Source organism: Sebastes fasciatus, chromosome 1 (genome assembly GCF_043250625.1).
Source record: "Sebastes fasciatus isolate fSebFas1 chromosome 1, fSebFas1.pri, whole genome shotgun sequence".
Classification (NCBI taxonomy): Eukaryota; Metazoa; Chordata; class Actinopteri; order Perciformes; family Sebastidae; genus Sebastes; species Sebastes fasciatus.
The window spans coordinates 33816057-33839642 of NC_133795.1; the positions used below are offsets into that span (position 1 = coordinate 33816057).

The 23586-nt window shown below is 42.4% G+C and overlaps 1 protein-coding gene across 4 annotated transcripts in view; it reads left to right on the forward strand.

Annotated features, from left to right (window-relative positions):
- The window catches only part of LOC141773060 (voltage-dependent calcium channel subunit alpha-2/delta-2-like), a 174815-nt gene that overhangs the window by 103793 nt on the left and 47436 nt on the right, over positions 1-23586 (forward strand). For 2 of the 4 annotated variants that reach the window (XM_074644714.1, XM_074644723.1), the window contains exons 5-6: positions 5203-5247; positions 10159-10297. In XM_074644714.1, the coding sequence (XP_074500815.1) occupies positions 5203-5247; positions 10159-10297 (184 nt within the window). The remainder of the gene's footprint in view (positions 1-5202; positions 5248-10158; positions 10298-23586) is intronic. The other 2 variants (XM_074644729.1, XM_074644738.1) reach the window with 1 other exon arrangement.

The following is a 23586-nucleotide window of genomic DNA, read 5'->3' on the forward strand; positions in this document are numbered from 1 at the left end:
GGAAACTGGTGCCACGAATGATTGCTAGACTATCGAGGCCAGGAGAGAGGTGCGGTGTGTGTGTGTGTGTGTGTGTGTGTGTGTGTGTGTGCGTGCGTGTGCGTGAAAGACGGTGTGTATGTGTGCATTTCTGCGTGCTTGTGTGCACACCCCAGGGCACGGCGGAGGCACAAAGTGTGTTCTGTAATTATAAAATCATTAGCAGGTGTCCAGAGGAGATATGAATATGACTGTAATCTGTCCCCACCCGTGATGGAGCGCTTGTCTCACACTCAAATGTCAACCTGTCTCAGCCAGCCCATAGAGAGAGCTCACCGATTCAAATTCAAAAGATTTAGTCCCGGCGACCACACTCCGTCATTTACATGTACCCCCTACATATGACAGCCATTTTTTCAATCACGCATTGTTAACCCGGGCTTTACCAGATAAATCCTCTGTCAAGGTCCTCTTCACATATCGGGTGAAATTTTGGGGGGCTTTAAAGGCTCCGACCTTCACTTGACAGGAGATTTTGAAGTTTAAATGTGTAACTACAAGCAATGGGTGACATTAAAATAACGGCATGTAGAGATGACAAGAAGAAAAGACGCTGGCAGAAGAACAACCTCATAGACTGACAGGCGCTCAGACAAACAAAAGATAGGCAGGCATGTATCTGGTCAGACATGAAAACGAGCAGACATTGTAGCCCTGGCGAGGAGACAAAGTCACATTGTAATCTAGAGCAGAGGGGCGGTTTCTATAGCAACAGTAGGCATCTAACCTACGCGCCGCTGCTTTTGCTGAAATCTGAAATTGGCGAGAGAGGAGGCTGGTATTGAGGATAGAGAGATTGGGAAAGATGAAGATAAGACAGGGCAGGGTGGAGGAGGAGGAGGAGGAGGAGGAGAGAGGTGGCAAAGGGAGGAGAGAGGAAGCAGATCAAGATAAGGGTGAGGAGAGGGAAGGAGATGAGCGGAGGAAGATTGATGTAAGGGAGGGGCTGGAGATCATCACCTGACCTCAGTGTTTGTCTCCTGTTTGGAATTTGTTGGTCCACTCAGCATGATAGATTTAATTTACTGATAGCACTTTGTGTCAGTGGGAATTTCTCTCTGACTTTGTGTGTTTCTTTTCGTTCACGTGGTGTTTGTGAGCACACACACTCGGCCTTGCACGTGCACTCGCTCTTTCTGTACACTCACAGGTGCGTACGCGCTGTATGTGACTGTCTGTGACTGTCTGTGAGCATTCAGTATATGTATTATATATGTATATGTGTGCACTAGCAGGGGTGGAGTTGGAGAGAGGAGAATGTGGGATAATTGCTGTTGGCTTGGTGTTGTATCAGATGAGTGTTTAACCCAGACCCTGAGCCCATAGAGACCTGTGACCAGCCGCAGCAGATGGCCATGCTACCCTCTGGGGGCTGCTCAGAGGGTCACGGTGGCCTCGGACTCGTCCACATGGAGCCACCTCTTCTGTGCATGTCTGTGTGGTGTCAGAGTGTGCGGTTGGAGGCAGAGGTTGTTGCGTTCATGAGTAGGATCAGTGGAACTGTTTAGAGGTCTTATTTTCATCATATTGCAAAAGGCAACAACTTAAAAACAATACAAATGAGTATAATTATTGTTATCTCACTCAAGATTCAAGAGTTTTATTTGCCATTTGTACCTAAGTAATTTAGAATACTAGAAGCTGTAATGCTTACAAAGGGATTATTATTTTACTTAGTAGTACTGTATGTATTGTAATGAATTACTATTTTCAATCCAGTGAATATCCTTGCTGTGCCCCGCGCTCTGAATATCAGATTAAAGCTTAAATTTACAAAATCCCAGAATCTCACCCCTGATTCCTCTACATCTTTTTATTTATATTTAATTAAATGTTCAGTCCCCCTATTTAGCAATTATAAGCAGTGTATATACATTTAATAAATGTATTAAAAGCAGATATAAGTGTTTATTACTTTATAGAGAGCTGCAGGTATGAGTCCTAAAACCTGGAAATGAGTTCTCATTTTAGCATTTCCAGTTCCTTCGTCTAGAAGTCAACGGTTTTTTTGAATGGGTTTTTAGTTAGATGCCTGAAATAAAGTCAGTCAGTGGTTAACACAAGCTGAAGAGATTTAAGGTTTTGTTCTTCCACATAAAATACATCAATAAGTGAATTTTTAAGCCTTTATGTGTATTCAAAAAGGCGGCTGCTAACAAGTGGCTAAATGAAACTACTAAATGTCATCACGGCGAACACTAGTCCGTCTTTACAGCCTCGCTGTTTATACTCGCGCTCACACAACCGTGGTGTAGTTCATTTATAGCCTGATGTTAGCTTTTTTTTTTACTTCTGGCGACTGCATTCACCCTTCATAAATCATAAAAGTGGTGTTCATTTGTGAAGATTATCTAAAACAAAACATGTAAGTATCATAAACTTGTGTTTGTCACCGAGTTTATTTTCTGCAATAATCCAAAACATAATAGAAAAATCCCATTGTTTTTTGGGCGATGCTAAGTTCCTGGTTGGCCTACAAAAATAAGTCACCCCTGTACCACTATATTTGTCGACAACTATAACTCCTCCTGTGTTACGTTACGTTGAGGCTGATTTATAAACAGATAATGAATTAAAAATATAGTAAAACAGTAGCAATAATATAAGATACGTCTTCATAGAAGAAGTTATAATTGCTGTACATTAATACACACTTAAAATGTCCTTATGTCTTCTTACAACTACTGCACTAATATATGTTATAATTCATGTCTTAAATGTTTATATATATACTGATTAAAAAAGGTAAATAGGGGACTTGGTATAAAACGTGGTAATGTAATTAAAGACAGTTGCACAAGGAGGCATTATGTGCTACCAATACTTGTACTAACGCAATTTATACAAAGGATTGTGTGTAAGATAAAAGTAAAGTAAAAAAGTATTGTGCAAACAGATATGATACCAATGACAGATGGATGACAAATAAAAGGAAAAAACAACATAAAATGTGTTAGAAAGGTATTGAGTGCCACAAAAACAGCTTCAATTCTCTTTTGCAAATAATCTAGTAGTCTGTGGAACTGTACTGGAAGGAGAGCAAACTGTAGCATACATGATTCACATAATTTCCATGTTCATCAAACCATCCAGTGACCTCTTGTGCCCTGTATGGAAGCATTTGCATTCATTTTGTACGTGTCTCCGCTCATCTATCCAGGCTTTTCCTTTGATTTATCACATATACCACTGTATATTATTATATTATCTGCAATAAAAAGCAGCAATAAGGGATAGGTACAAAACAACAGTGCAACGACGAAGTGTTGGGAGCAAGGGAGCTCCAGTGTTGAACCTCTCTCTAAACTCTCTCCTCAGCAATGTGTGGTATGTTTTTTTCCGTTATATTATTTGTTTGACTAAAGCCGCTGGACGGTGTCCCTCGGGTGCGAGGAACCGAGCGTTTATTTACAGGAAGCAGTCCTGAATAATGAGTTGTAATGCCGCAGTAGTGAGAGTAAACTCTTTAGGAGCGAGGGACCAGTCTAAGCAGGACTGGGCTCCAGATCAATCCTGCTGGCAGACACAACAACACTGTTGCTCTGCCACAGTCTCGCTCGCTCTCCTTCTCTTCTCTCTCTCTGCAGAGGCATGGGCTATTTTTAGCCCTGGCAGCTCTTTCCCCACTGCACCCACCACCACCACCCATCTCTCTCCTCTCAATTCATCCCTTCATATCACCCCGACCTCAGCCTCCATACTAACCCCTCCACCTTAACCCAATGTACTCCCTGAACGATCCGCTCTGATCCCTCCGCTCAGCTCCGTCCTCGCCGCTGATCTCTCCGACAGAGCTGAGGAGGCCGGGGGAGTGCTGGTAAGTTGAGGAGATGTGTCAGGGGGCCGATTCGGCTCCTCCTCTATCTTGTCCACGCTCATTACCCAAAGACACAAGCTGCGTCCAGGCTGGTCCGCCCCATGTTCGGTGTCAGTGTGAGTTTTGATCATAACTGCGTTTCTTTGCTGAGTTGTTAGGGACTGAGCCGAGCTGATGACTGACTCTCTGATTAGCACTGGAGGCCGGCCAAGACCCCGGTCGTGGTGTGTGGAGAGGCTCTCAACGCTGAAGGGAGCTGAGAGAAGAGATGGGGGCTGACAGAGAAAGAGGAATGCTTGTGCATATAGGTGCTGTACGAGTTAAACAAACACAGAGAGCAGTGTGTGTGTGTGTGTGTGTGTGTGTGTGTGTGTGTGTGTGTGTGTGTGTGTGTGTGTGTGTGTGTGTGTGTGAGACAGCAGGTGAGAGATGGAAACAGTGAAAGCGACGTAAGTCGTGTGTAAAACTCACCGTATACCTGTACAGTAGAGTCTCTCTTTCTCCGTCAGCCGTCCTCCCTCATCAGACCATGACCACAGCTCCTCCAGTGAGGGCGAGTCAGTCACTGTGGCGCCCTTGAGAGCGCGCCCTCAGCCAGCCTCCTCATGATAATGAGGCAGGCCCCACGGACGCCGCTCGCTGCATGCAACCCCTGCCCGCCCTCACGCCTGCCTCTACCGGAGATAAGGACGCCAGTTCAGAGGAGACGAGGGCGGCAGGGAGGGTAGCAGCCGGGGTGTATGGGGTCTTCGCTCGGGGTAAAGGCCGAGAGCTTGGTGGTGAGAGGTTGCATCCGGGGCTTCGGCTTGCGGCTGGTAGCTTCAGTCGGCAATTAGAACAAAATAGTGCAGCAAAATTGCATACATTTACATTATTTCCCTTTTCTGTTTCTTTCCTTTTGTGCGAGCTGTTTTCCAAGACTGAAAACACGGCGAGCTGAGGTTGATAAGACTCCCAGAGAGAGTCATATTTTGAGTTTATTCTTCTTTCACTGCAAACTATGCTCCATACCACAGCAGATATTGTTTTTTCTCCACAACACATGAAATGTTCCTACAGTGTTTTTTTAACACAGGTTCGAACATGTGCCACATACATCGCATCTTCTTAACAAAAGCATTGCCCAGATACATACAGCTATCTGCTCGCCTTTCTCATGACTGTCATTCCACATCACACTACTCCTCCTGTGTTCTGTGATGCTGATTATATTCTCATGCTGAACAGTGTGATGGAATATAACCACGACTCTCTCTCTAGCTCGCCGCCGCGAGGGGTCGGGGCTGATATAGACGCTGCTATATCTTCTCTCATCACCTGTCTTTTCACTTTTCTTTTCTGCACAGGAGAATGCCATTTCATACTACGATTCCAAAGCGGATTCAGACTATGTGAGTACAGTACGGACTGCTTCCCCACCTCCCTCCGTCTGCCTGCCTCAAAACCCCGAATCCTACCCGCTCCACTTCCCACCCCTTACCACCCTTCCCTGCAACCCCTATCCCATCTCTCCTCCTGGCCTCGTCGGTGTTGATGCACCCCCCACCCCCCACCCTCCGGTCACAGGCCCCTGGGATGTCTGTGTGTGTTAGTGAGGTGACACTGCTTTACGTTGAGTTGGTGTGACAGAGCAGGCCGACGTGCATGTGACAGTGACTTCAGCTGTCCTCCCCCAGTCGTATTCCCAGAGTTTTCTCCCTCCCCATGGACCCTAACTGTGTCGTCTGCAGACCCGAACTGCGGGGGTTGTTAAGCCATACACCTCACACCAAAACACGAGTCATATCTCACTTTCATACACGAGGATTTCTATCACGTGTGTCATTCATACTGAAGAATATGAATGACATTCAAGGAACGACCTGCAGGCTGGGTAACGCAGTTTTTCCTCCAGAAAAAGCCCCGCTGTTTGTTCTCACCACGCCACCGCTCCGGCTGCAGTTCCTCCTCGGGATAGGTCACGCTCGGAGCCCGTGCCCGCTGATTGATTAAGTTTCAAGGAGGAGTGCAAGAATCCCCCCCCCCTACATCACCAAAGCACAAAGAGATGGGAAGAGAGTGAGATAGAGAGGGGAAGAGAGTGAGGCGGAGGAGTAATAAATCATGGTGTGATTTTCTCTTTGTGCACGCCACTCCTGTGATTAATGACACGGCGCTTTAGGGCCTGTCAGCACATCTAATTGGAGAACATCAGTCATCATTAACATGGCACACTGAGGCCGAGCCAGTGACACACCCCTGACCCCCACTTTACCAACCCCACAACCACCCAAAGACAGTGGCAGAGGTCAGTCAGAGGTCATTTCTCATCCCAGCAGTACTCTCATATCTGAATCTTGATTCTTCCCACGATGACCCCTTTCAATTAAGGCTTTACCACTGGAGTGAAATATCACTCTACTGTCCTGTACTGTACTATCAGGGGGATATGATAAGAATTCCGTTGTAAAGAAGGTAAGTGATTGGCGGGCTCTCTTATTCAAGGCTTGTCTCCTCTGTTCCCTATCCTGTTCTCTACTCCTGTACCCTGGTAATTCCTCTCCTCTTGTCACTGTACCCTTGATATAAAAGTGCAATGTGATAATTCATTTTTAAAACTGTCCATGTGCCAAAGCATGTCTGAAGAGCATTTTATTTATTTCTCTTATTCAACTACCTACCAGCCTCCTTTGGGTTCTTTGTATTAATATTTGAATTCCTTTAATGGCTTCCTTTGGAGACTGTCCTGTTGTGTGCAAGTTGAACAGTATTATGACTTTCAAGTCTTCTTTGTCATAATACTTACTACAGACAAGATCGTATTCATATTATCAAAGCAGAGAGTGAAAATGCAAATAATCTTTGGTCTGCATGATCCCACTTTCACTGCAATTAGGGCTGTCAAAGTTAACGTGATAATAACGCCACTAATTTCTTTAACGCATTAACGCAACTTGCAATGTTTAAGTTGTAGTGGTCTCTGTTTTAAAGCTAGAGTGAAGATACTGACATCATATGAAACCAACAAACGTAAGGAATCCATTGGTACCAACCATGTCATACTAGCTCATCGGGAAGGAAGGTAAATAACGCTCCAAACTTGCGCTAAACTTTGGCGAGGAAAAACTGGCATGGTCTTTTTCAAAGGGGTCCCTTGACCTCTGACCTCAAGATATGTGAATGGAAATGGGTTCTATGGGTACCCACGAGTCTCCCCTTTACAGACATGCCCACTTTGTGATTATCACATTCAGTTTGGGGCAAGTCAGCACACTGACACACTGACAGCTGTTGAGTTTGCCATGTTATGATTAGAGCATATTTGTTATGCTAAATGCAGGACCTGTGAGGGTTTCTGGGCAATATTTGTCATTGTTTTGTGTTGTTAATTGATTTCCAATAATAAATATATACATACATTTGCATAAAGCAAGAATATTTGCCCACTCCCATGTTGATAAGAGTATTAAATACCTGACTAATCTACCTTTAAGGTACATTTGGACAGATAAACAAATGTGTGGTTAATTTGTGATTAGTCGTGATTAACTAAAGACAATCATGCGATTAATCACGATTAAATATTTTAATTGATTGACAGCCCTAACTGCAATACTTTTATCCGTCTGATAAAAGAAAAATATTGTCAATCATGTCCCGTGGTAGTTATTTACTTAGAAGACAACCATCACATAGATAAATTATAACAAGTCTGATTATTCTAATGTTTAATCAAAATTGAAATAAATAATGATATATATATTTTAAATTATTATTATTATTATTATTATTATTATTATTATTATTGCTGTTTTTAGTTGTAGCATACTACATGTTAATATGTTAAAGCAGCTATTTACCAATTGTAATGTTATTTTTTTTCTGGAGGATTCCTTGTTTGTTTAAAGGGCTGCTTTTCCTCTATCTCATGCCTGCAGTCTTTCAAATAAACACCCACCCACACACACACACACACACACACATACAGGGTCTTAAGTGACATGTTTGAGGTTAGCCCTGGTTGGCTGAAGGCGGGACTGAAAGAATCTTCAAAATGTCATCTCTGGCCTCTTCAGCCTTTAATTAAACCTTGAGAACGGGGAGATAAAATTAACAAATTGGGTAATGAATCGAGCAAAACAGGTGGTGGATGGTTGAAGAAAATGAACCAATCAGTCTTTCCTGCGTGGATTTATTCAGCTCCTAATTAGACGCTGCCTTGGTTAATTATGATTGGGCTCTTCTGAAGAAGAAGAAAAAAAAAACCTCCCTGCCCGACATTGACAGAATTAGTGTCAGACTGAGTGATAAACAAACACCTCAACCTCACAGTTAGTGCTGTTGAAAAGCCAGCATTCTTTCACATCATTACAATTACTTTATTATGCAGCTAAAGGCAGATATGACCTGCAAACAGTCATCACTTTTTTTATATTTTCTCTTGTTTAGTAAGCTGCATCCCTGTTTAGTTCTGCCTCAGTCATTCCCTCCAAATTAATAAAACAAAATAAAGCATCTGGATTGAATTGGAACAACAGGAAAAGATCATTTTACCACTGCTTAAACAGTGGTAATATAACACTCTGTGATTGTCAGATTACAGCCTCACATCAGGTCCCAAAGGTGTAAACTAAAAACAACAGGTGAACAGCCTTTTCTCAACAGGGCGCTAGACTAAAACTAATAAAACAGATGCCATGTCTAACCTGCATTATATACCGTAAGGACTCTTTCCAGTAAAACATATCAGCAAGTTCTTGTCTCACAACCTCTCACTCATCCAGATGTGCTGTCTGGTGATTAACAATGTGAGACAATGAAACACTTCCAACTTGTCACACAGAAAATATAGAAAGTGCTACAGCTGTGTCTCATACAGATGTTCTCGTGCATTTAAATAGACTTTTTCTAAATTTCTACCATTGTTATATATAATGCTCTAAACATCTAAAACACTTTTTACTGAACCTTTAATTTGTTGACGCCAGACCATGTGTAATAATTTCAATCAACTAGTTGATAATTGGTATTTAAGTCATAATCTATCTGTTGAATGCCAGTTGTGTCTGCTCAGTACCACATTTATCTGTCCTAACATATTTATTATGTGGTCGTATCTCTCATGTGCTGGTCTCTGTCATAACACTGAATCGTTCCTTATGTTGACTTTCAATGGGACTTCAGCACAACTATCCCCCGTGCTCGTCCCAACAACAGCTTGTAATTGCATTTTAATAGTCAATTAAAGTTGGCCCATCAATCATTTTCTGCCGTGGACATGAAGTTTTGATTTAATTCCTCCAAAAAAACAAACAGTTTTTATCATGTCAGATCCAATTAACCCACGCTGCTTTATTAAAAATGAAAAGTGCGTATTGCAGTCACACATTTTTGCTCTTCAGCAATCAGAATACGTGAGGAATGATCAGAGATGTGAGTTTTTTGTTTTAGTTTTGTGCTGTTTTCTAAGGATGCGTCTAGGTTTTAGTGAGCGGTTCTAAGATACGCACTGAAATCTGATCAAGAATCAGCCAATAAACTGAGCCGGAGAGTGGGGTTATATCTTGCTGCCATTTTTTTTTTCTCCACATCCCACAATCACTTCCTCCGGTGGGAGCGGGCACAGATTGGACTCCATTGATAACTTTGTCAAGATAAAAAAGCTTAAATGTCAGTTCTCTTTTATCTTCTGGCTTTCTTTGATATCTGACACTTTCCTAATGCAATATGTGTCAGACTTTCTCATCATGTACAATGGCCACACTGAGCAGCTGTAAAACATGTTAGAAATATTCAGCATTTGTTGTTTAAACAATCACAGGCGAGCGAGAGAGAGAGAGAGAGAGAGAGAGAGAGAGAGAGAGAGAGAAGGCAGTCTGTTATGAAATATGCTATCATTCCAATGGGTGGGAGACTAAACCGTGATTAAGTGGTGTTTGTTGCTAGTTATTGTCTGGGTTAATTTGTATGGCACCTCATGTGTCTGTGATAGTCATCTCGGTTACTAATGAGTCTCTCTGATACCTGCTGTTGTCCTCTGATGAGAGGGAGACTATAGAACCACCTAAATCTGAAGGCGGAATAAATTGCTATTTCTGTGCTTAACATTATCCAAATGCTGTGTGAGTCAGACGGAGAGACAATACACTGCTCTGTATGTACCAGAGCCACAGATGGGCGCTGTAAAGCCACAAGATGCGAGGTGACAGAACGCGGTTGCTGTATTTGCTGTGTTATGTATCCACGCGTTTTTATTTGTATGCTCACTCAGATTTGTGTGTGTGTGCGTGCGTGTTCGTGTTCGTGTGTGTGTGTGTGTGCAGACGGAGGATGGAGAAGAGGAGAACCCGCTGGAGAGCGCGACGTCTCTGGAGCTGGAGTTTGTGGACGATCCCAATTTTAAAAACAAGGTCAACTACTCTTCCAGTGCGGTCCAGATTCCTACAGACATATATAAAGGCTGTAAGTACACAAGAATACCTTTTCTCTATTACTGTTTTGGTGGAAAGGTGCATAGGCTTCATATAAACATGTACTGAATCAGCCAATGATAGACCTACTGCAAGTTTACCTCAAGACCTCTGCCACACTGGCTGTTGTGTGAGCGCACACTGTATTTAATTTATGTGGCCAAAAATGTGCATAGTGTAATCCCTCTGAAAAGAAGAAGTATTAAACACAAACAAATCAATGACCACATAGAAGGCATAGCATAACAAGCACAAAGATATGAAAACTGCTTACCTGTACCCGCACCTTTCTCATCTGTGTAGATTAAGGTGGAGGACGAGGGGGGAAAATTAATACAGTAGACCTCAACCACGATCGTTTGAACGTTTTATTGTCAGCTGATATTTTAAAACACGCCTCAGAACCCATGTTGAGTGGATTTTCACTCCTGTCCCGTCCCACTCCCACGAAAAAACTCCTGTTCCGTCCAAATCCAATGACAGAGCAAAACAAAAATCCTGTCCCATCCCAATCCCAGAGGAATGAATCCCATCCCGTTCCCGTGTTTATTCGTATTAGAATTCGACGCCAATTTTCTTGGCCGATTTTGATTTTCTTTCTTTATAAGAACTATAACTGACAGCATACACAAACATTGTAAAATAAATATTATTTATTCTTTAACGGAAAATTCTATTATATGTTCATGAATTATGAATATATGTAAATAGTATCTACAGTAGCCTACATATCAGAGAAGAATCAGAGACCATATTATTCTATACAGCGTCAACTATTCATCTATCTAAAACTATGTATTTATTTATCTGATTATTTATACAAAACTACTTGTGAATCAGGATCTTTTTACAAGAATGTAAAGGTGTGTGTATTATATTATATTAACTCATGCGGCGAGCAGCATCCTCTTGCCTTCCCCACACCTACTTGTTTTTTTGTTAGTTAGGATCCCCATTAGTTGCTACCAGGGTAGTAACTATCCTTCCTGTGGTCCACGCATAAAGACGCAACACAAACATATGTGAATATTCAACAACACAGCCCTCATACGTCTCACCAAAACCCAGTTTCCCCTAACACCCACCCAGCACCCCTAGATGCCCCCTTACCCACGGAGAACTGACTACACAGAGCAAGAGGAGAGGGAGACACTGTTGCCGTTGCAAATATTGGCATGCGACGTGAACCATCGTGCGGCGCATGCGTGTAAATTTGACCGGCACAGAATCGGCTATAACCGAGACTGGTGATCGATGCATCTCTACTGACCTATTGGTATTATGATTCCAGTCCTGTCCTGTCCGAGTCACGTGATGAACGGTGATAGTAATAGTTGATATTCCTGCGGGAATGTCAGCCTCTACTATGAACCACAAGCTAACTGGTTTTATATGATGGTAGGGGTCAGCTCGTCGCCTAAAATTACAATTGATTGAATAAATGTATGTATATGGCCTATGTCCAGGATGAGTCAGTGTTTGACAAGAAGATAAAAGTGAGGGATTTTGAAATATATTTGATATAAAGTATACCAAGAGATGACACAACCCAGGATAAAAACTCTGAAAATGTTTTTTTTTTATGTCATTGAGTCTCTAAAACGTTTTTTGTATGCTGAATAATCTCAGACATGTGCAGACAAAAATCTGCCCTGTAAGAAAATGGTAAATAATGAATGTGTAATATATAACACATATCCAGAGGTTTACCTGTATCATGCATGTACCACGATGTCTCCTCCTGGTTTTCACACACCCCGCTGGGCAGTGGATAGATGACAGTCTTGACTTGACCTTGTATGTTAGCTCGATCTCCCCTCTTTTACATCAGCCATCACTTTAGCACATTAACATGATTTTAGTTGACAGACGGTCTCTCATGCCAGATCTGTACTGTATTTTTTTTTTCTGTCTGTGTGGGCATGGTCTCGCCCGCTCGTGGACCCTTCCTGCTTGGCACCGTGCTGCCCTGCGGACATAACACCCTCCTTAGTCTGCAGCTGCCAAATGGACAAAAGGGAACACATGTACCTTCCGGGACTCTGATTTCGCTTGGCATGTTCCCTCTGTTATCCACCTCTAACCTTTTGGACACAGTCTGCCTGCCTCTTTAAAGACTCAAAAACCGGAGCGTGTGCAGACAGACAGCCATTTCCACAGTGGCATTTCTTCTTTTTTTTCCTTTCTGTTATTGTCTAGCTCTTTGCTCTCTTTGTTGAACAGGCAGTGTATGGCACCTGTCTGTGACAATGCCCTCCAGCTGTGTCTCCAGACAAATCTTGTCAGAATTAGACACTCTTGGTTCAGGAGGAGATGTCAAAGGCCGTAGCTAACTCACAATAGAGCAATCAGGCCCGCGCATTGTTCCCGGAGCCATTTTGTGCCAGCTCTGGTTCCCCCCGTCTGAAGATATAAGTCAGAGAATAAAGGCCTCTTGATTGAGCCTGGTGGAGACTACGAGAGTAGAGCGGCACAGTGCATGAAATTAGCTTTTTCACTTCTACATGTGGAAAATGTTTACTATTGATGTTGTTTGGTTAGCTCCCATTGCGCGGTCTGCTGTGCTGAGATTGCCAACTGGAGATTTTGTGCCAACTCCATTATGCACACGAGTGCGGTGTTTTAGACGTTGCTGATAAATAAACTGTTGAAATGCATGTCACTGCCCAATTGTGCAATGATTTTTAATAACGCTTTGCCAACAAACTAAATGTCCCAGGCACAAATGTAGATATTAGAATCAACAATGTTGAGATGTCGACTGTGCAATGCAGTGGAGACGAGGTTAAAGGGGATCTCCACTGATTTTACACATCAAAGTCTGTTTCACTGGACAACCTACAGGTCTGAGAAGTGAAGCCAATGCCGAAGTGGCTTAAACTTGCATTCTTTCTAATACCCAGCAGGGGGCGACTCCTCTGGTTGCAAAAAGAAGTCTGATTGTATAGAAGTCTATGAGAAAATGAGCCTACTTCTCACTTGATTTATTACCTCAGTAAACATTGTAAACATGAGTTTATGGTCTCAATTGCTAGTTTCAAGTCTTCTTCAATACAGCATGATGTTCATTTAGTAAATTATGGTCCCATTTAGAGTCAAATAGACCATAAAGCAGGGTATGCTTTAGGGAGTGGCTACCTTGTGATTGACAGGTCGCTACCACGGCGTTGTCCGGTCTGGGAGTTATCTGTGTTTTAGTCTTACAACTTTAACCCTTTCACAGTGTGTTTTCAGTTCATGAAAGTTAACTGTAACGTCGCCTAAATATATATTATTCAGCATTCGGTTGTGCTTAGCTCCACCCTCTCGTATCACTTCTGGTTGCAAAAAAACAAGATGACGACGGCCAAAATGCCGAACTCGAGGCTTCGAAATGGCAGTCCACAAACCAATGGGTGACGTCACGGTGACCATGTCCGCTTCTTATATACAGTCTATGGTCGGTTTACAGTTCATGAGGAGAACTACTGCATATATACCGTTTTTGTGTCTCCAAAGGGAGCTGCGCAAAGTCTGGTAAATTTATCGGTCGTGGCTGAAGACTACGAGTTTGAAAATGTAAAAAAAATCTGGGGGTTGTGAATTTAGAAAGCCCACAAGACCTCTATATCTCATCTCTGCTTGAGGCTACATTAGCCGTTACTAACATAACACACCTGAATCTCTGACCAAACTATCATAAAGGATAATGTGGCTTCAAGTTTTGACAAGGAAGAAGAATATGTGGAATAAAACAGACGATATCTCTGGTTCTGCTGCAATCAATGTGTTTGACTTGTAGGAGTGCAAACTAAGCTAAACAAGAGGAGTACTCTTGTATCTAACTTATTATACAGTAATTTACATCACCTTCATTTCACGGGAGCTTTGTTTGCTTTAGCATGATGATGAAAGGGGATTGTTATCTGCATGTCGTGTTCTGCTCTGGTCTCACCTGTGGCAGCCTGCAGGGTGCCTCGGAGAGGATGTCTGAGGAAACGGATGTGGGCGGATTGTTGTCCTCTGGGTCTGGAGAGGTCTGGATCTACACTATTTCTGTGGGTTTAGGATTAGCAGAAGAGAAGCAGCAGGAGTGGGTAGATTCAGCACTCGCTCCTCAGGGGGAGGCCAGAGGAAAGGCAGAGAAAAGAAAAGTGTAGGAAGAATGGAGCACAGGCCAAAGTGCAGCATAATGTTCAACAGTTGTTGCGAAATACTCGAGTGTTGTTTATTAGCGCTCGCTCGCTCTGTGTTGTTGGAGTAGCTTGTTTTGATTTGTGCACACTGTTAATGCACTGAATAAATTGACTGTTTTCCAGAAATTGGCAGCATGAATTGCCAGTCACAGCAAAATGGGTGTCCTTGGGGATGGACTGAGAGAGAGAGGCACAGATAGAAGGAAAGATAGAAAGAAAAAGGGGGGAGAGGAAAGAGACACTTTAATAATAGAAACCATTTAGAGCAAAAAAAAGAAGAAAAAAAAGCATTTTCTTTTTTTTTATTGTGATCCTTTCAGCAGCTAAATGAGGCGGTGCATGCGTCCTGGTTTGATTTGTCTGCTAGGCCCCATGTCCGTTTATTGAGATTGAGAGTGTTCCCTGAGCGCAGTAATGAACCATTTTATGATTCATTATCCCACTGCTGATTCCTGCTGCCAAGTCTGCAAACTTTCTAATTAGCTTAGGTCAAACATTCATACAGTTTTCCTCTAATTATCGTTGCTTATTACAGAACGGACATCGCAACACGGCCACAGAGGAATAAATTGATGTGGGTGGTGTCGCCCATGGAGAAACAGATTTTATTCTCCCAGCGAATGTTACAGAAATGGCGAGGAAGAGACAGGGATTTGCTGAATAATTGCAGAGGAGGGAATATAATCTTTAAAAATAATCACCGAAAAAATAAGGATGAAAACAGCGAGGGAATACGCAAATTATTCTTTGGCGACTATTTTGCAGATTCAGTGTAATCTCGCTGGTAATTGGACCGAGTCGATACGGTAGATAGAGGATGCTAATCCAGATTGGGTCATTCCACTGCAGTTTGCATGTCCATTATAACATGTTGCAAATATAGAAGGTTGTAAATCAGCCGTTTTTAAAAGAAGGTAGCAATTATGTGTGTGTAGTGTAGACATGGTGTGTGACTACATTAGTGTTTGTGTGAGAATAAGCAGCCACTGTTCCCAGCAGGGAATAAAGAAAGCCACCAGTGAATGTGGGAAGCCCTTTCATTGAATTTGAAGTTTAAATCCGTTGCATGCGGCGCCTTTTTCCGGCGGCCTAACGTCATGTTGTCAGTTTGCTATTGTTGTCAGGCACAGTGAGAAACTTGGTTATCAGAAATGAATGGCGAGGACCGGCCAACTGTGTGTGCAGATGAAAGAGCAGAGCTTAAATGTTTTGCATGGAGCGATTAACCCAACCCACCACAGACACACACACACACACACACAGACATGACAACCATGATTACCACCCTTCCCTGTATTTGACTGTCCAATTCCTCCTTTCCTAGTTTTAGGACCTCACTGTTGGGTTTATATGTTTACATTTTCCAAAGTATACCATCTTTTTTAGATTAATTTTCTACCTTTTATGCAGCTATTGTTTTCCATGACTTTTTCTTGTTGGTGAATTCAAGGATGCTCCAAGACTTTGAACCACTGACTGTATATATATATAGATGGAAGACACGTCTCCACTTCCTCCCACGTCATTTGGAGCCAGAGTCTGCGCAGTGGTGATCTGTTGGCTGGAGCTGCGTTATCGACGTCCCGCCCACACACCCGCCCGAGCCAATCATGAGCCAATCATGAGCCGAGCATGGCCACGGCCACTGCTTGTTAACATGAGCCCCCTAGCTGCTACGCTAGCACCACGGTAGCTGTTTGACTAGAAAGACACAATAACTAACCGTAATATCTCTATAACTAAATCTATGATCAAATTGACACATGTTCTATTTACACAGACTTGTGACGGTTATGGAAAGTTGAAGTTACATCTCCTCTCTCGTACAATTCTCAAGCCTCCGGCTGCGACTACTTCACTCACAGCAGCTGTCAATCACAGCTGTCAATCATGACATCTCACCCCCCTAACTTATCAGAAAAATGAACACTTGAACATACTGTACATCAGCGTGATAAGAACTACCTAAAATGACAGAAACCATCTTTGGGAAAAATGTATTTGGCGTGTACTTTGACTTTTTAGTTTGGTCCATGTCCCATCCGCTAACATGGAGGGGGTGGGATTTATGACCTATACTGCAGCCAGCCACCAGGGGGCGATCCAGATGTTTTGGCTTCACTTTTGGGAGCTGTTATGTCGTCCATCTTTACATACAGTCTTAATCACCTTTTAAGTTGCTTAAAGTTGCTTATTTAAACATCCAGCAGATAAGTACAATATTAGCATTCTTTTGGAGTTGTGTTTTTGTTGTTCGAATAGATGTAAGTCCCAATATTCAGTCTCCATGTAGTTTTTGCTCTCCACCAACTCCTGAGGGAAACATCTGTCTCTTTATATGCTAAATGCTGCACTATATGTTCTCCAGCTAGCTGCTAACTTTGTATGTCTGCCCATTTGCAGGCTAAAATGTTATGCTTTGGAGAGTAGTAGTATCAGCAGTAATATGTAGACTAGTATGCAATAAAAATTAAAACGTTTAATTATTTATGAGTCTTTCATTAACAAGAGAGAATCAGTGCCTAAACCAGCAGCGAGCTTGTACTCCCTGCCCTTTGAATGTTAGCCTCCATTTTTCTGCTGCGCTCTCTGGTCTGTGGTTGGATCCCCTCTGGGAAGCTCCTGGCAAGAAATCATCCAACTCACCTTTGTAAAGAGCAAATTGCATGGGGTGTATGTAATGTGCAGGGGAAAATTGAGTGCAACAGATGCAGCAGATAGAGAGTCAACGCCGGTGTCGTATGCGATTTGTAAAGAAGGGAAAGATTTGCATCTGAGTGAAACTACCTCTGATTGTCTCTCATCTTGTTTAAAATGGATCTGGAGAGAAGTCAGCTCACCTGGTAGTGGAGGGACAAAGGCGTCTTGTGATAGACAGACTCAGATGTGTTCACAAAAGGAAAGGAGAGTGAGAACGAGAGTGATGCTTTGTTCCTCAGTCGAATTATACTGTATGCCGTGGCTCCAATTAGTGCATGTTCCCATTTTACTTTGTGATGTTGCCATAGATTTCTATAATAACATGCTACATTTGTCATCTTAAAGTCAGACTGTAAGCTGTAAATCTTGAGATTTGCTTCAGCTAAATGTAAAATGTCATCTTTGTGAGTGTGTGTGTGTGTGTGTGTTTGTGCACGCGCAGTACGTGCAGCCCTGTATTCGTTTCACACGCCCCAGGTTCCTTCCAGTGGAGGAAGCCTCCCTGTCAACCAACTCACGCCATGCTGGAGATCAACTCAGCCCGTCTCAATATCAAACCAGATTTAAATGTGTGGGAAAAAAAGCAAAAGTGATTTGTGAAAGAAGAAAAAAAGAGTGAAAGTGCAACAAAAAAAAAAGGGGGGAAAAGAAGTCGATAGAGAGAGAGAGAGAGAGAGAGAGGGGGATAAGGGAAATGGGATTTAAAGTTAAACCAAAAGAGAAGAAAGACAGTCTAAACACTGCGGGCTGTATTTCTGTCATTCTTGACTTTACAGACTCCATCTTTTCTCTCTCTCTCTTTGCCCCTCACCCATCCGCCCCTATAGTGTGTGCCCAGCGAAGGGGCACTATCATTTACCAGCACACTAATTAGAACAGTCAGCACAGCACAACTCTACTTCACTCACCACCAGGCTCACAAATTACATTTCATGTGTTTGTTATTTACTGCTCTTCTTTAATTAGAAACAATTTTTGGAGGAGCTCTCTGGAGGTGTGGTGAAATCTCTCCCCTTCTTTCTTATTCTGTATATTGAATAATCATCCCTCCTCTGAGAAATTTCCATTTCTCACCCCTCCTTCACAGTCTGAGATTACCATTTAGCAAAACCGAGGTCCTCGCTGACAAATACACTCACAGTAAATGCTATTCCTGAGTGAATCTGCTTCAATCCTTCACATGAATTTTAATTATAATTAGTAAGCGCTGCTGTTTCAGTCGCAGAGAAATTCATGGAGACCCGTTTTTTTGTAAAGCACACTGCAAAAGAATACAAATTAGGTTATACAGTATCTTCTGGACGTTATTTTTCTCTACAAAAAGACACATTTTTTCTCTGGGAAGGCTTAGACTTTGTTTTAGCTTGTCTTTGTGGATGTGTGAGCTGCTGCCAGTTCCTGTTGCTGCCGTTTTCCCTTTACAGGATGAAAGGTTTAATGTTCGGGCTCTTTAACACTCAGCCAGGCCACAAAGAAGAGAAAAGGAGGAGAGACAGAGAGGAAACAGGAGAGAGGGGGGGTGGAGAAGGAATTGGGTTGACAATACAGAGAGACACAGATGGAGGTGGTACATGCAGATGCAGAGACGCTGGTCTGTAAAGAGGAAGGTGTGGCTTTATCACCCAAATTACAACAAACTGTTTTCTCACTCAGCTTTAGTGTTATTTGAAATGATCACAGGCAGCTCTTTAAATTCTGCAGCGTAACTAGGACACTGTTGCTGGAAATGCATCTTGCTGTCGAATTTTGTAAAAGTGACTCTTCAATGCAGCGAGCGCCACAAACAAAATTATATTAATCTTCATTGTTTTGGACTGGAAGCAAAAAAACGTCAGGGGCAGATATGTCAAAATGTGGGGAAATTAAAACAAAACTGTCCAACAGTCTGTATATTTTTTGTAGTTAGGGTGAACTGACCCTTTAATTGAAATGACCGATGGTTTTCTAATATAATCTGAGTCAGAGTTATTCCGGTTCGGGCCCAAAATTGGGGATCAGGTATCGGTGAGTATGCCGGTCTATGCTCCGATCTGACACCATCATTTAGAAAAAAGTCAACAACAAGGAAATCAATTCTTCTTTGATGCTCCAAAACAGTAGCCTTCACTGTGCTGTCGAACCTGGATGTATCATGGCTGCCACTGGCAACTACTGTTTTAGATCAGCGAAGAAGAACTGATTGCAGGTAGTTTGTCAGGTGACGATAGCAAACAACAACAGTGCGGTGCTAGTGGAGAGTGTAACGGTAGCCAGAGCGAGGAAAATGTCAGCCAATTGACAATATTTCACAGTGGAAAATCCAACAAGTAAAATGGCGATATGTCCAGTATGTAAGTAATAAGTCAAGTAATAAGTAAATCAGCACACAGGCTGTCTACTGAGGAGACCGCTAAGAGAATTGTTATTTATTCCTAGCTTCATTTATTTATGTTCTTTGACAAACTGAATAATAAAAGACAGTTCTATTGCATTTATTCTCTGTATGTATTTGTTCATGTTTTCAGGCCATACAACAAAGATAGTAATCATATCACATTCATACATGGTCAGTAGTAAACAGCTGTTAGGTAATAATAATAGGTTAATAATAATAAATTATATATTTTTTTATCATGCTGGTATCGGATCGGTACTCGGTATCGTCTGATACCGCAAGTTCAGGTATCGGATCGGTATCGGGAAGGAAAAATTTTTATCGGAAATCACTCTTTACTCAATTTTACTGCCAAAAAAGTGTGAGAAGCTGTAAAGTGTCAGTGAATTATAAACAAATTTAACTCCCCTTATTTTTTATACATTACCTAAACATACAGTATGAAAAATAACTGTCCCTTTAAGATATGGCTTTGGTTATATATGCCAGCTGGATATTAATTCACTGAGATTCACAACAAGCTGTATTTGTCTCCTGTCTGTTTGAGTAATGTCACCTACATATATGTCAAACTGCACCACCACCACTTAGTCACTCTATTTAAAAAGTACAATATGTAAACGCTTCATGGCGATGACGGTGATAATGGTTATGACTCTTCCGACAGACTTAGCTAATAGCTTCAGCTCCATTACCGTTATGGATGTGTTATGAGGGACCACTGGTGTTCCGCTCTGATATATTACCGGCCTCTGTGTGTACAGTAAACGCATGCACCTATTTCTATAATGTTGGATTAATACAGGGCATAAGGCGCAGATCGCTGTGGATGGCTCTTTATCTCGGCTATATCGGTGTGAATAATGTGTGTGTGTGAGGGGTTTGGGGGGGTGGGGGTCATAGGATGGAGGAGGTGGTGGTGGGGGGGGTTGAGAAATGATCTCACGCAGAGATGCTCCATAAATCCCACTCATAATTGTTTCCCTACTTGGTGTGCAGTCTTGCTCCATAAAGGGGCAAAGCCAAGGGTGCTCTAAATGTCAGGGGAGCGGCGCGCTGATGAATTACCTTTTAAAGATATCAGAGAGCGGCGCGTTCCATGTGAAAGATGAGCCCAACACAGCGCTCGGAGGCCCTGTCTGCCTGTGTGAGCATATTTCCCCCCCAGGGGAAATTTGTCTTTTTATCAACTGTCCAGAGAAGTCACAGCGCATCCTAAATGAATAAATCAAAGAGAATTAGTTCGCTCCGTTCTCTTATCTCTGATGTCCCCGTTTTTCTGTAGAGATCACCAGCAGATGTGTGTTTCTCTGTGTCTGTGTCTCTGTGTCTGTGTGTCTGTGTGTGTGTGTGTGTGTGTGTGTGTGTGTGTGTGTGTGTTTGCAGAGTTAGCCTGACAGTCGAGGTGGCTCACATCAAACACCGAGGATGTTTTTTTTGTGCGATTAAATCACATGTCAATATATTTTTTCAAACTGTTGTTTTCGTCACAGAACGTTTAATATTACGCGGCGAGAAAGCGACATAATCTTTTTTTCGTAACACGGTCGATTTTCTGAGCTTAAGGGGTCAACCAACCACGCTGTGAGTTGAGTTGCACCTGTATTAATGAAACAACAACACGGAGGCCGAACCAGGACGGCAAACTTTATCACTCCTTTCAACCTTTCAAGATCGATGCCTAACCTTTACCATCTCTCGAGAGTTTTCAAAATGAAAGAAAAGATATAGACATATAATATTTGCAGTCGAGTATTTCACGTTTTTGTGTTGTTTATTCGTCATGCCCCCGCCGCCTTTAGTTTCAGCTGGCATCATAAACACACTTTGGTCTGTCTTATTAAACCTTGATTGAAAGACCAAGACTGACCAACACTTTGGTGTGAATAAACACACCCCTCTTAGTCGATTAGTCAACTAGTCGGTCATTTTGGTGTCAGACGACGTAAGATTTCTGTAGTCGATTAGTCGTTTTTTTAAGCTTTTTTCATGCTGAATAACTTATTTCAAAGAAACTTATGAGCACATCTCTGGTAAACACAAGATTCACATCAAGAACAGCCTTAAAAGACACACACATCATGAACACACAGTCAGGAGTGTGTGTGTGTGTGTGTGTGTGTGTGTGTGTGTGTGTGTGTGTGTGTGTGTGTGTGTGTGTGTGTGTGTGTGTGTGTGTGTGTGTGCGTGCGCGTGTGTGCGTGCGTGCGTGCGTGTGTGTGCAGCCCTGGGCAGCATTGCAGCTGATAATCCTTGCATAGCCAGAGTTCGGTTGAGCCCTTGATGTTAGTCAAGGTAGCTGAGATGGTGCTAGTTTTAAACAGAGGTCGCAGGATGTCTGTTTGCCCTTGGCCTGTCTGGGACAGCTATCATTACAGACCCAGTGCCTCTCCTGATAAGAGCAGCCAGGACTTCACAGCACACAGGCTGCCGCCGCAGCAGCCCGCTGTGATAGCTAATGCTTAAAGGATACGACTTTTTACACATTAATCAGATGGCTCTTTGACCACAGAGTGTTGGCCAGATGAAATTGAAATGCATGGTTTGGTTCCCTGATAATCTCCGCGCAAACATCAGTAAAATGTAGCCACTAGTCGGAAATGAATCGGAGTCATGGGAGCGACTGCGGCAAATTTTGAAAATTCATAGTCAAAGTTGCAGAGATACTGAGAGTCTCACTAAGTTCTCTCTCTAGTTCACTCCATCTGGACGCTTGGCAAATGTAAACTCTGTGTTATGAGAGATCAAACATAAAGCTCCCTTTCTAATTCTGGAAGAATGCAATTAAGTTTGTGGCAGAAGTGTCACTCACTAGTACACACTCTTCAGGAATTAGTCCTCAAATAACCGCACAACGAAAAAGCCGACAAAGCATTAGATCGATACGATTTTTCCAATAAATCAATAGTAATGTTTTACAGCGATCGTGAAGCCTCAGCTGTCCCAACAACTCCAACTATAAAACTGTGATTAACAACTTTTCACCAGCTAGTTGTTTCACCTACAAAAGCAAAGGACAAATGTGATCTGACATTTGTTACGTAATGTGAAAACACCACAGATAATCAATTCTTTGACCTCTAAGTCTTTGATTCTGCCATTTTCAATTTAGCAGTTTAAAGTGAAGTTTAGTTTGTGTGTTTTTCTCTTTCTCTCTCCTTCCCTCATGAGCGAGAAATTGCCTTTTCGGGCTGTGAAAGCAGCCACTCATTCGTGTTAATTTCTGTGTTGCTTTCCATCAATCGTCCTCCCCCTCTCTCTGGGTTTTTATGTTTATCCCCATCTGTAGGGCTGCCTCTATCCTCCTCCATTCTTCCTTTGTGTTTACGTCTATGAATTTTGAGAAAAACATGTTGAGGAGCTCCCCTTGGTGATGGCAGCAATTTGGCTTTCATATATTCCTATCCTCCAGACACTGCTTAGTGCTGCTGCGTGCATGTGTGTGTGTGTGATTGTTTGTGTGCATTTGTTTTACAGGATACTAAAGAGTAATGAAACTTAGCTTTTTATTTTGAGCTACAATTTTGGGTTCGAGTGAACATTCACCTGGAAATATAAAAAACAATATGATATTTTTTTTAGGCAATTCTGTGATTGTGATTATTCAGAGGCTTACAGTAAAGGAGGTGAGCAGTAGATTAGGGGAAGGTCGTGGCGTATTTAATACCTCTAAAACTGACAGCTTGTCAAACACTGAGCTGTAATTGAAAAGCACGGGGGAAACAGGATAATGATCGTTTATTTGTCTGAAATTCAAACCAGCGGTTTGAGGAAAGCCGGACTTGTCGCTTCGGAGGCTCGTCTAGTTTTGGTTGGCTGAGTAATTAAATCAGAGAAGCGAGTGAAGTTCTCTTCAGCTCAGTGCCTCGTCTTGTTTCCTCTTTAATCAGGTGGCTATTAAACCTCTGATTGCACTCCCCATCTTCTGACTTCAGCTTCGCTATTAAACACACACTGAAAGCATGTTTGGTTTGTGTGGTTGTGTGTGTGTGTGGATGCATTTTGTTAGACATAGAAAAAGCATAATCTGGA